The sequence below is a fragment of the Polypterus senegalus genome, chromosome 13, assembly GCF_016835505.1.
Source record: "Polypterus senegalus isolate Bchr_013 chromosome 13, ASM1683550v1, whole genome shotgun sequence".
In the NCBI taxonomy this organism is placed as follows: domain Eukaryota; kingdom Metazoa; phylum Chordata; class Cladistia; order Polypteriformes; family Polypteridae; genus Polypterus; species Polypterus senegalus.
The window spans coordinates 52,853,455-52,865,425 of NC_053166.1; the positions used below are offsets into that span (position 1 = coordinate 52,853,455).

Here is an 11,971-nt window from a genome sequence, read left to right on the forward strand (position 1 = left end):
TCTTCTGGTCTTTTTGCACACATCCAGATACGAAGAACCCCAACCATCCTCTCTGAATGGATGAATCTACAAATTTAAAAGTCCATCACATAAGTCACTTTCTTGTTTTTTCTGTGTAGACGATCATGATTTTTCAGCAATGAAAAGCAAGACTAGTGAGGACATTGTCCAGTCATCCAAGTATCCCTCAGCCTATTCTCCTGACCATTACTACCAGTCAGAATGTGACTACTACCAATACTCGGGATCCCCGAAAGGTAAGGACGTCTTCAAGCCAGCCTTGTTGTTCCAGTTGTTGAACCAGTTTTTCCTTTCCTACCTTCTCCTTCTTCTCCTCTCTCATTCTAACTCTTGCTCTTTCCCTCTGATTGCAGCCCCCAGAGCACGCAGGTACTCATCAGGTGGTGAAGAAGATGGCTGGGACAACAGCCTTCACCGTGTATGTAAACCGGTAGTGCACTGTTGGGTTTGGGTCTTTAGTAAAGTCCCCATTTCTTGGAAAGATTCTGGAGTTTATCTTACTTTTTACTCTTTTGATCTGTAGATCCAGAGTGGCATAGGCAGGATGATCCTGAAGGAGGAGATGAAGGCCCGATCCGGCCCCTATATGAATGACCCATGGGCCAGTGCTCGCAACTCTCGCAGCGGAAGCAAGGAAACACTGCACAGCATTGGATATGAAACATCCATGAATGGATGTAAGGACGTTAGCTTGAAGGCTTTAGGGTTGCTATATTACAGAATAGATCTAGAATTAATTAGCCATTATGGTTCCACCCTTGATGTTCTTATTGCTACCCCTATGTAGCATCAATATGTCTTCCTAGTGTCCAGAACAATATCATCTTGATTATAATTCATGTTAAATTAATTCACTCCAAGAGATTTTCATCAAGCTAAATATATCCTTCAGGTATTGAAGGGTTGTACTACAGCAGTTTATTTTAATGATTGATAATAAAATTGGAAAACTGCAACTGGCAGCTAAAGAGTTAGGCTAACCCTTAAAATGGTGATGTTTTGCATGTTTACGGGGTTGGAGAGGACACCACGCTTTGTCCGGCTGGAAGCCTGTACACAGCTGTTACCAGCTGCTCCACCCTCACTGAAATAGCATGTCTCTGGAGTGATAATGTTATGTTGAACCCTGGCCCAGTGTCCTCAGGCTTAGTTTTCTCTTTTGCTTTGCAGCTCCCCGCTCTTATTACGGAACAGACAATGGTGAGTAACTCTCAGAACTTTTCTTTTTCATTCTTCCCTGCTGCCTCTGCAGGACGTTTGCCACAACACTACACACAGTGGGCAACTATGTGATGGAGGGCCCAGGCTAATCATATCAAACTGGGAAAACAGATGCATTAGGCACTGACAGTATGGCCTGGTGGCTGAGGTGTTAGGGTTCAAAACTATGGTAAAGTGAGAGATTCAAATCTAACCAGCAACTCATTTTATCCCACTGATGTCATGCCAATAGCCTGTGCCATAAGACTATGGAAATATAGTGACATTTACAATGTTAGCCATAAAAGACCCTATATGAATTTAACATTGATTTAAGCTCTTGAGCATCAATGAGATATGCAGATCACACGTGAGAAGCTCCTTATATTTTCCCTTGGGCCTTTGTGGTGTCTTCAGGAGGTGTTTTTTTCACTCACAAGTTATGGAGTATTTCAATTGTCATTCCAGACTCCTTTATCTCCAAATCAGCCTCTTTGCCTGGATATGGGAGGAATGGCCTCCACAGGGTAAGAGTCCATCCTCTGTTAGGATGTTTTCTGGCTATATCACCATAAACTAACTATCAGACACCGTGTATCCCCTACTAATGACTGGCTTCTTCTCTTTTTGTCTTGTTTTACAGCCACAAACAGCTGACTATTTTCAGTATGACAGCAGCAATGCCGTGAACTGGGGAATGAGAGGTACAGTGTGCCACAGCAAGTTTAGCTTTTAGCAGGATTTGGATATTCACACTCACAAATGGGACTAGTCGTGTTCATGATTTTGCCCCCTTCTTGGCATGAGCTAGACACCTCCTCTGGAGAGTGACCCTTATCCTATCTCCATCTCCTGATTTTGAAGATCACTGCGATCAAGTGACCAAGTTCACTTTTTAAAATGTCTTCTTGTTTAAAGCAGTTTGTGCTTTTTCAAGTTGTAAATGTAAATCTAAAATAATACAGGAATGTATTGTCATTGAAAGAGGAGATTGCAGCCCTAGATATCAGCAAGACAGCCTCTGGAACAGAAACCTCCAAATAAACTTAGGGTTTGCTGTCATGGAAACCCCAGTGTGCCTGGTGCTTCATGGGGTGGCTAATTCTCTTGTTTATGACAGGCTTGATTAACAGAGCAGTTTCAGCATCCATAAAAGGAGCTGCAAGACTTTAATATTTACCTCTGCTGCTTTTGGAGTTGACTTCAGCTCATCCTAGAGCTACAAAGCACAATGACAGCAATGAGACAGAGAAAACTGGACCAGGAAATAAATGTAGATATATGGAGCCAGAGAAAGGAAAAAGGAGATGAACATGAGAGATACAGTGAACAAATAGCAATTTGGAAGAAAACAGAAAGTAAGGGTGACAGAAAGAGAAAGGAAAAGCAACAATATATTATTCAATATTCAGTTTTAAGTTTGTGTCCATACCTTCAGCAGTCCATATTTAAGCATACACTTCAATGTCTGGGAAAAAAGCCAAAAATGTAATTATTATTATTATTATTATTATTATTATTATTCTTTTTTTTAATACTACATTTGTTCCTTACCCTCAACCATGGTTATTCTTCTAGTCTGGCTCTAGTTTTGTAGGTGAATATTTCAGAAGTGAGTTTCCTACTGTGTAGAGTGTTTAACATTTTCCTCCTTTTAACCTGAGTTTCCACCAGGTACTCCTTTTTCATCCAACTCTAATTAATAGACAGAACTGTCATGTCCTTGTATTGGTGATGGTGGTTGTATTTGTGTGGGCTGCCCAAACAACTACAGTATCTTACCATCAAAAGTGGTTTCTGGTCTTTCCTCTTTGCCTCATGGATTTCTTTGTAAGTTTGTTGCCACATCACCCACGATACGTAAATTAAGATAAATGTTGATGATGATAATACATGGTGTTTCATTACTGTTAGTCACCACAGCAGTATCAATGTTAATGGTGGTAGTTATTATCCATCATAACATCCTTCTATTCCTTCAGTTCACATATCCAGTGCATTAGAATTGGGCTGATACTAATGGTAGTAAAAGTATTAATAATTGAAGTGGCAGCAATAGTACTAATTTTATTCATAGCTATAATTATGATACAAGTTGTATCAGTAATCGAGGTAATTGTTATTGTTGGTAGAAGTAGTAGTAATATTATTACTACTTTCAGGGTCATAGGGGTATACAGGGTGGTCCAGATCTAATTATGCAGATCCTGATCATCTGGATGACTTTGATTTATGCGGGGATGATTCCAGTTTGGTGCAAAGACGATTTTTCATGTCTTCAGTTCGCACACTTCTCGATGATCTGGAATTTTTCGGGTGATTTTCTGTGTAATAAACTTAATAAGTTATAGCGTAATGAAAATTGCATAATTAGATCTAGACCATCCTATAGATGCAAGGCAAGAGCAAACCTTTGACTTGGCATCATAATAGTAGTAGTAGCCGGAAGAGCAACAATATAACTCACTCTCTTTTATCATGGAGTTACACCACAATCCAACACAGGTCACAAATTTTGTACTGTGGTAACTGCTGGTGGAGCGGCCGTGAACTGGATTACAAAGGTCCCCAGAATTAACTTGTCTGTAGTGAGAGCAATAGAAGAAATTTCATTCTCAGCCGCCCAAAGACTTGCCTGCAAGTGTAATGTTTCCTGGTGTTATCAGCTAAGCTCTCTTTCTCCCACTCAGCCCCCATCTTTCTGTGCAGCACGACATAAAATTCACTCATCCACAGTGCAGATCCTGCCAGCTACACCACGTATGTTGTGTTGTGCAGTCACACTACAGTCAATCCCAGGCCCACACGTTTTACACTGTGGAAACTGCCAGTAGCCTGCCACAAAGTTGTGATGTTTGTAGCAGTTTCATTCTCAGCCATACAGAAACTGCCTGCAAGCACCACAAGCGGGACACTGCCCCAGAATGCCTATCTCTTGCCTTACCCACTTATGAATATTCATATTATTAGTATTAGTAGTAAAAGTAGTTATAATATTATGTGTAGCTATTATTATGATCATTATTATTAGTAGAAGCTACAATAATCCTACTAGTAGTCATAATATTAGTAGTAGTTACCATATTAGTAGGAGATTGCCACACTATCCACAGTTGGTCTCTATCTTGTGCCTGATAATCGTGGGATATGCTCTGGCACCTATGACTGAATTAAGCAAATTTGATAACAGATGAATGGATGAATATTATTAGTACTGTAGCAATAGCAGCAGCAGAAATATTTTGTAACAACTTTCTTTGGACCTTTGCTTATCAGCTAAGCACAGCAAAAGGTGCATGAGCTTAACAGTGTGTAGTCAGTTTTAGCCTGAAACATTTCAGTCATAAAAATCCTATATCCTAACACAGGGTCATGGGGGTCTGCTGGAGCCAATCCCAGCCAGTACAGGGCTCAAGGCAGGAACAAATGCCAGGCAGGGTGACATTCCACCGCAGGGCACACACACACACAAAGCACACACTAGGGATAATTTAGGATTGCCAGTGCACCTAACCTGCATGTCTTTGGACTGTGAGAGGAAACTGGAGCACCTGAAAGAAACCCACGCAGACACGGGGAGAACATGCAAACTCCACGCAGGGAGGACCTGAGAAGCGAACCCAGGTCACATTACTGCAAGGCATCAGTGCTACCATTGTGCTGTCCGTGCCGCTGGCTCAAATATACATTCAATAGTTCCTTTCTATTATTGCTATTATTATTATTATTATTATTATTATTATTATTATTATTATTATTTTCCTAAACCACAAAAGCATCAAGCTCAAGACAGGCCAGAGTACCTAAAGTAACAAAATCAATTTAGACAAAAGGAGAATATGCAAACTAAAATACTTCCTGGACTTGTTCTTGAAACCTGGACTCTGGTCTGTGAGGCTGCTAACTTCTGGGCCACAATGCTACAGTTACTCATTTTTTTTGTTCAGGACTAAGGTAAAAAGCAACAATAATAATAATCATACCTTTGATAATTGTTTTTGTGAAACGTAATTTTAATTCACTGTTTCTTGCATTTATGTGCTATCATTCTTTTTGCACCTATGCAATGTTAGTTTTGTATGTCATGCTGATCATGAATCTATCAGTTTACTTTATAAGGGATATGCACAGTTGAGGAATTGAAAGCCAGGGATGAGTATGTGAATGAATGGAGACAGTAATGATAAAGCTCTATTAAAGAAACGTGGAGATATAGGCTGAAGCGGGGGAGTGCTGCATACCATTACTAGTATTCCACAGAGTTCATACTTGATTTTATTCCAGCATGATTGACTTTTTACTAAGTAAATTCTAACCTGTCCTCCTTTCCTTTGTTTTTCTCTTTTTCTGCAGAGTACAAGGTAAGATGGCAGTTTAAGGTCTATTCTTTCAGAGAACTGGACTGCGGCATGTTTTACCATCATCTGTCAGTTAATCATTTTCTTAACTGTGAAAATGACTGAAAATCAAGCCAGACGCCAATCAACGTGTGTCCCGACTTCAAATGAGAAGACCCATGTTACTGACTGACAAAAGCCATTTGTGTTGTCCCTCTTGAGTTGATTTTCTGTCACCATGTGCCTCTTGCATTCATTGTAAACCAATTCTGTACTTTTTTGTCTTTCTTCTCTTTAGTGATTATTACTGCTTGTTTGAATGTGAATTGAGAATGTGCTATATAACACATACCTTCTGTTTTATAAGGTGTACCCATATGAAATGCTAATTGTGACCACTAGGGGGCGTAACAGACTACCAAAGGATGTTGACAGAGCCCGACTGGAGGTAAGTGCATGCACTGAGACCATAACGCTCAGCTCAACATTTTATGCCGGAAAAGTGGGTTGAGTCCACTCACAGGGAAAACCTTTCTTCACTGCAGACTTTATGGGCCATTGGATGTTGTCATGCATTTCATTTTATTTTATTAATTCTGCCTATTCAAACATCTTGATATTCATGTACAGTATCTGTCAAGTTATTCAACCTCCATTCTGTTTTTTCTTCCTATTTGTAACATCCTGATTTCTGTCACATCAAAAGTCAGGTCTATCATCTTTGCCCTTTGAGTCAGGCCCTTAACTGGCTGTGGTGTTGGTTGAACTTTTGTTGTTGCTCTCTACCTTGTGTCACAAATCACACAATGAGACATAGCAAGGTTTGGGGCAGCCACCCGTATAATGTGGTATCCTGGCTGCAAATCATCTTTTTAAATGGTAGCACTGTTGTGCTCAAAACTGAGTCCAATACAGAACTGAGGGAAAAGGGAAAAGGGGCAGGCTTTTAAAGGGGAAGACAGGAAGTGAGGTCATAAGGATCGGCACGTGGTCTTCAATCATTGGATCACACCCGGACACGACATCAGAGGGGCCGGAGCTGGTAAGGTCTACTTGCATTGGCTTGGTCCCGTAAGTGACGTCAAGAGAGCCAGGTGGAATCTCCCGGGAATGGTCTACAGGAAAGGGAGAAAAAGAGTTAGTGCACTCTGCCACATCCCGGCATGCCTCAGAACTGAATTTACTCAAGCCCTTTAGCTGCCTCCCATGCGCACGTGTGTAACACTTGTTTTAAATATATGCCAAAAATCACCCGTGTTAAAGCACCATGTTCCTCTAGATCTCCCTGAGCTCATTCATTGTACTGGGTGTCTATAATTTGGTTAGTAGGAAAGCAGGCTGGTGGCCGGCAATAACTTAAGTAAAGCAGCAGTGTATCTCATTCTGCATCCTAAATGTTCATTCACAGGCACTCCTGAGTGCCTTGTCTATTAAATGCGCCAGAACCCTGTCTAATACAACTTCAAATCTTTAAAGACACTGTATTATCTTCTCTCCAGTCTTTGATGCAGTGATGACACCCTATCCTAATTGCACAGTGGGGCCATAGCCTAAAGTCTCCAGACATAAAACTTAAGAAATGATTCTTTTGTTGCCATTTTATATTTAGTACGCACAGGTCCCCTTGATCCTTGGCTATTCTATAACCCAATATTCACATTCATTCTCAAATATTTCTTTATTGATATGTTCTTCTGTATCCATAAGCACCCGTGTATGCTCATAAATAGCATATCCCTCTCTGTACATATGCACACCCACACCTTTAAATGCAAACCTTCCACAACCTGCTTATGTTTTGTTTCCAGCGTCATTTGTCTCCAGAGGAGTTCTACCAGGTATTTGGGATGAGCATGGCAGAATTTGATCGCCTGGCCTTGTGGAAGAGGAATGAACTAAAAAAGCAAGCAAGACTATTCTAATGAAGAAGCAATTAAAAGACATGGCAGCATCCCCGAGGCATCTCAGCTTGGAGACTGCAAAGCGTTTTGCTCAGAGCTGAAGGATTTTTGCCTGACACCAGGAGCAGAGCAAAGTTACTTATGAGACTGGGCCTCTCCCAAAGCCTCTGGTGCATTTCGCAATAAACGCTCACTTGGTTGCATTTTAATTTAATATAAACTCTCTCCTAATTTCTCCTTTGTAACTTTATATTGCGTTTATCCTAAAGCAGAAGTAGCCGACTAGCAAGATGATAAAGCTTGGCGACTTTTACAACAGGTGCTGTGTACAAAACAGTGCTGCTTTTGAAGTTGTGGAGGCATGTGCCTAATGGTCAGTAGAGCAATGGCTAAGTGATACAAGGTAATTAGGAAATGACTATCAACAAATAATTACTGGAATTCAGGACATCATTTGTTTAGAACACCTCTTTCCAAATGAGCTGCTGCATATGTCAGGCCTTTGGGACAGAGATACTTCAGTGCTGATTTGCATGCCGCTCTGGCCCATTGTCACTGTTCTCCATTAGGCAGAGATCCACATTGTGCTCTCCACAAGATAACGGCAGATTGATTATGATGTTAAAAGCACTTTGGCCAAATTGTTCTGACCTGGGTGACATGCTGGCTTCATGGTGCTAAAGTCCATGGTTAGACAGATTAATTTGCTGCTGTCTATGAAGGAAGGATCCACTGGTGCTGACCTTAATGGCACTATGGTCAATATGTGCTTATCGTCATAATGTCTTTCTTCATGTTCTGCTTTCTGTAGATTTTGGATTCATTTATTCTCTTTCCTCCCAGAATATCAGGAACATCAAGCCATTAGATGGGTACAGCACAAGATAATGGCAGCGCATTATGACAAGATATCCTACCCAGTTGTATAATTTCTAGAATGTTGTCGATGAGTTATTCAGACATTGAAATTGGTCCCCTCAACGAGATAATGCTCCTGATATATTCGAGTCAACATTAACAATTCCCCAATTCAGATTGGTCCAAAATCTAAAATATGGCATGCTTACTGACACCACTGCTTGTTAAATTAACGTCAAGAGGAAAACGAGTGGATTTCTGATTTGAATGCTGTTCTCACCAGTGCCTTTTGATATATTTTTGGAATGTTTTCAAAGAGTCAGGAAGCTTTTTTTATTTCTCTGTATTTACTGTTCTGGGATTTAGCATCCGCACCCAAAGACAAGAAGAAAGAAACCAATTTTCACTGCAGTGTTTTGATCGTTGCACAATAGCAAATTTTAAGTTACATGGACATGGTGTGCACTCAGTATTACAGCTTCAGATAAAGACAGATAAAGATTACCTCCCTGTGTTGTAAGTACTCATGGGAGCTGAAAATATGTGACCTGTGCTTTGGACTCAAATCTGTAGCTTCCTTCTTCCAGTGAAGTGGTAGGCTGACCTAGAACGAGCTCCTCCAAAGCTGCTCACTCAGTACGGTTGGCATGAGTTACTCAGTCTTGCAGCAAAACTTTAAAGGCCACCCACTTAGACAGATCTGCCCACCCAGAGTCCCTAACAGAATGCAACTGCTGAGAGAGACAGATATCTCCAGTTCTTAGACTACCCCAGTGAGGGGCTTCTGTTTTACTTTATTTTTAATGGCTTTTTCTTTGGCTTGAAAGATGTTACCTTTCTGATTGTTTGTAGGGTTGCTTTTGAAAATGACAATATGTTTCTTTAACTTAGAATGTTTAATAAAGAATGGAAATGGCTAATCCAATTGGCTTCTTTAGCTCACGTTGGTTATTGGCCGTATAACTTTAAGTGTCCAATGAATCTGCAGCACAAGGAGACCTTGTCTTCACTAATAAAAGGTTTTCCATTGGGGAGTTCTCATAAACTCTATTAAGAAGTACACTTTGATGTCCCTTAACGGATTTGGAATTTTTTGGATGGAAGCACAAATTGTACAGATAATGCAGTTTGCAGGCAATTTAGACCTTTCCTGTGTTCTGCTTATCAAGAAGATATTTTTAAACTGTACATTTTGTAATGGTATATAGCAGCCTAGCCACTGTCAGTACTGTATCAATAAAATGACCTATATCTTATATTTAAATAAATGTGTTCTTTTCATGTCTAAAGGTTCTGATCCATTTTGTAGGGGAGGGCACTGGGTCTAACACTTTGAATTGAATTTCCTTTTTCAGAACGAGAGGAAGGTCAATCATTCCTCTACATTCCCAGCACCCAGCACTCCTAGTCTTTCTCAGCATTCATTTTCAGCACTTCCTTTTCCAGACTTGGCTTTGCCTCTGCAGCTGCCCTTGGTCTCACATGGGTGGGACACATCACAAGCTTCACACCCTGTGTAGTTCTGATCGGACTCTGGAATCACCATTAACATAGCTCCCTAGGCACGCCTCCAGTCTGGCATTGCTCCACAAGAAACATTTCATTCATACCATAGTAACAGTTTTCACGATATGTGCTTAAAATAAGGGATCCCGTGTAAAAAAATGATTCTGTATGCAATGTCTAATAATAAAACAGGAGAACTGCAAATCGGGTTGAGAGACCATTTTTAACTGATCTATGCCATAATTCACAAACCGCAGTGTAATGGCCTACTACTGTATGGTGCTGTTGAATAAACATTTTATTTTTATTTTTTTTGGAATAGGATTGTTTCATCCTTAAGCCATTTATTTTTATGTTTGCAATATTTGATCTATATTTAATTTCAGATTTGTTTAAATATATTAAAAAAATAAATTTCAGCTTCATTTTAATCCAAATCAGGGTCACAGGGTACCAGGTCTTATCATTCTAACCAGCAAACAATGCCTGCCCATCCTTCTTCTGTTCGTTTCTACATTACCTCAAGAAAACCAGCAAAGTTTTTCTACTTGTTGCTGTCAGGCTCTGGTGTTCTGCAATCTTGTTTATTGTTTGCAGACCACATCAGCATTGTGAGAATTTGTTGCAGGAAGGACTACCAGTAAATCGTCAATAAAATAATTCCTGCAGCAGTAGGACAGGATGTCAGATTATTTATTGAGTTGTAATTATTATCAGTGGCTTAACTCATCATTATAGCTTTCAACTGTAAACTGCACTTCTTTTTCCCCTGAGGATGTATAAAGGAAAGAGACAACTTTTAAAGACCTCATTAACTTTAAAAGTCTAAAAGATCCATGCTTTTAAAAATTGTGATGCAAACCTCCATCCATCTATTTCATGAACTCAATTACAAAGTTTTGGGGAGCTGAAGCCTCTCTCAGTAGTACCACATGGAAGTCAATTCTGGACAGGCCACTGTTGACACAAATGCACCTCCAATCACCTGAGGTCAATTGGCTTAATAACTGTGAGAAGAAAATGGAGTCTCAGAGGGAAGACATAAGAACACCAGAAAAAGAATTCTGCAAAGAAGTGACACAACTGAAAATCAAATAGACTTTAAAATGTTGTGAAACTACAACACTTCCAGCCTGGCACATTAACTGCTGCTCATCATTCAGACAGTACTCGCCAGTATTAAGACAACTGCGAGCTGAATTAAAGGAGTGCAGGATTGTTGAGCCACTGGACATCTCAAGCTGACAAGTACGCTCAGTAGTTTTTAAAATGTCAAGGCTGATATTATTGCTCACTGGTGCCACTTTTGCAAGAAAGGTACACTGAGTTTTTTAGACAACAGTGCCTGTCCATATTTATAGCAAATACTGTAGCTGTCCAGATGTAACACTCTGCACCACACAGTCCCTTAGTGTACATATCATCTGACTGAAAGTAATGGAGAATTTCCATAGAAAGAAAGAAAGAAAGAAAGAAAGAAAGAAAGAAATGTAGATGGAATGTAAAGAAAAAAATACAATCCAATTTAATTCTTCACAAATGCATTGAAATGTATCCTTTACAATAATTATTCTAAAATACATTATAACAAAACAACACATAGGTCTCTATGGATATACAAAAAATCATGTGGCAGGAGAGCACATTGGGAACAATTGTGGCCTCTCAGTTCCGGAATTTCAGTGTGATCTTGGATGTGGTGTTTGGCATGAGTTTACACTGGGATGAATGAATAATTGAAAGATGGTGGATACCTTTATAGACCCCCTTCAATTTTTCACTCTTTGTTATATTGCAGCCATTTGCTAAAATCATTTAAATTAATTTTTTTCCTCATTAATGTACACACAGCACCCCATATTGACAGACAAAAAAGAATTTTTGAAATTGTTGCAGATTTATTAAAAAAGAAAAACTGAAATATCACATGGTCCTAAGTATTCAGACCCTTTGCTGTGACACTCATATACTGTATTTAACTCAGGTGCTTTCCATTTCTTCTGATCATCTTTGAGATCACCTTCATTTGAGTCCAGCTGTGTTTGATTATACTGATTGGACTTGATTAGGAAAGCCACACACCTGTCTATATAAGACCTTACAGCTCACAATGCATGTCAGAGCAAATGAGAATCATGAGGTCAAAGG

The 11,971-nt window shown here is 39.8% G+C and overlaps 1 protein-coding gene across 6 annotated transcripts in view; it reads left to right on the plus strand.

Moving 5' to 3' along the window:
- The window catches only part of ablim3 (actin binding LIM protein family, member 3), a 194,657-nt gene extending 185,051 nt beyond the window's left edge, over nt 1-9,606 (plus strand). For 5 of the 6 annotated variants that reach the window (XM_039775685.1, XM_039775680.1, XM_039775682.1 and 2 more), the window contains 9 exons: nt 120-257; nt 375-439; nt 545-698; nt 1,192-1,221; nt 1,690-1,748; nt 1,865-1,925; nt 5,575-5,582; nt 5,926-6,006; nt 7,367-9,606. In XM_039775685.1, coding sequence (XP_039631619.1) covers nt 120-257; nt 375-439; nt 545-698; nt 1,192-1,221; nt 1,690-1,748; nt 1,865-1,925; nt 5,575-5,582; nt 5,926-6,006; nt 7,367-7,480 — 710 coding nt within the window. In that variant the 3' untranslated portion in view covers nt 7,481-9,606. The remainder of the gene's footprint in view (nt 1-119; nt 258-374; nt 440-544; nt 699-1,191; nt 1,222-1,689; nt 1,749-1,864; nt 1,926-5,574; nt 5,583-5,925; nt 6,007-7,366) is intronic. The other variant, XM_039775683.1, reaches the window with a different exon arrangement.
- The last annotated feature ends 2,365 nt before the right edge of the window (nt 9,607-11,971 follow it).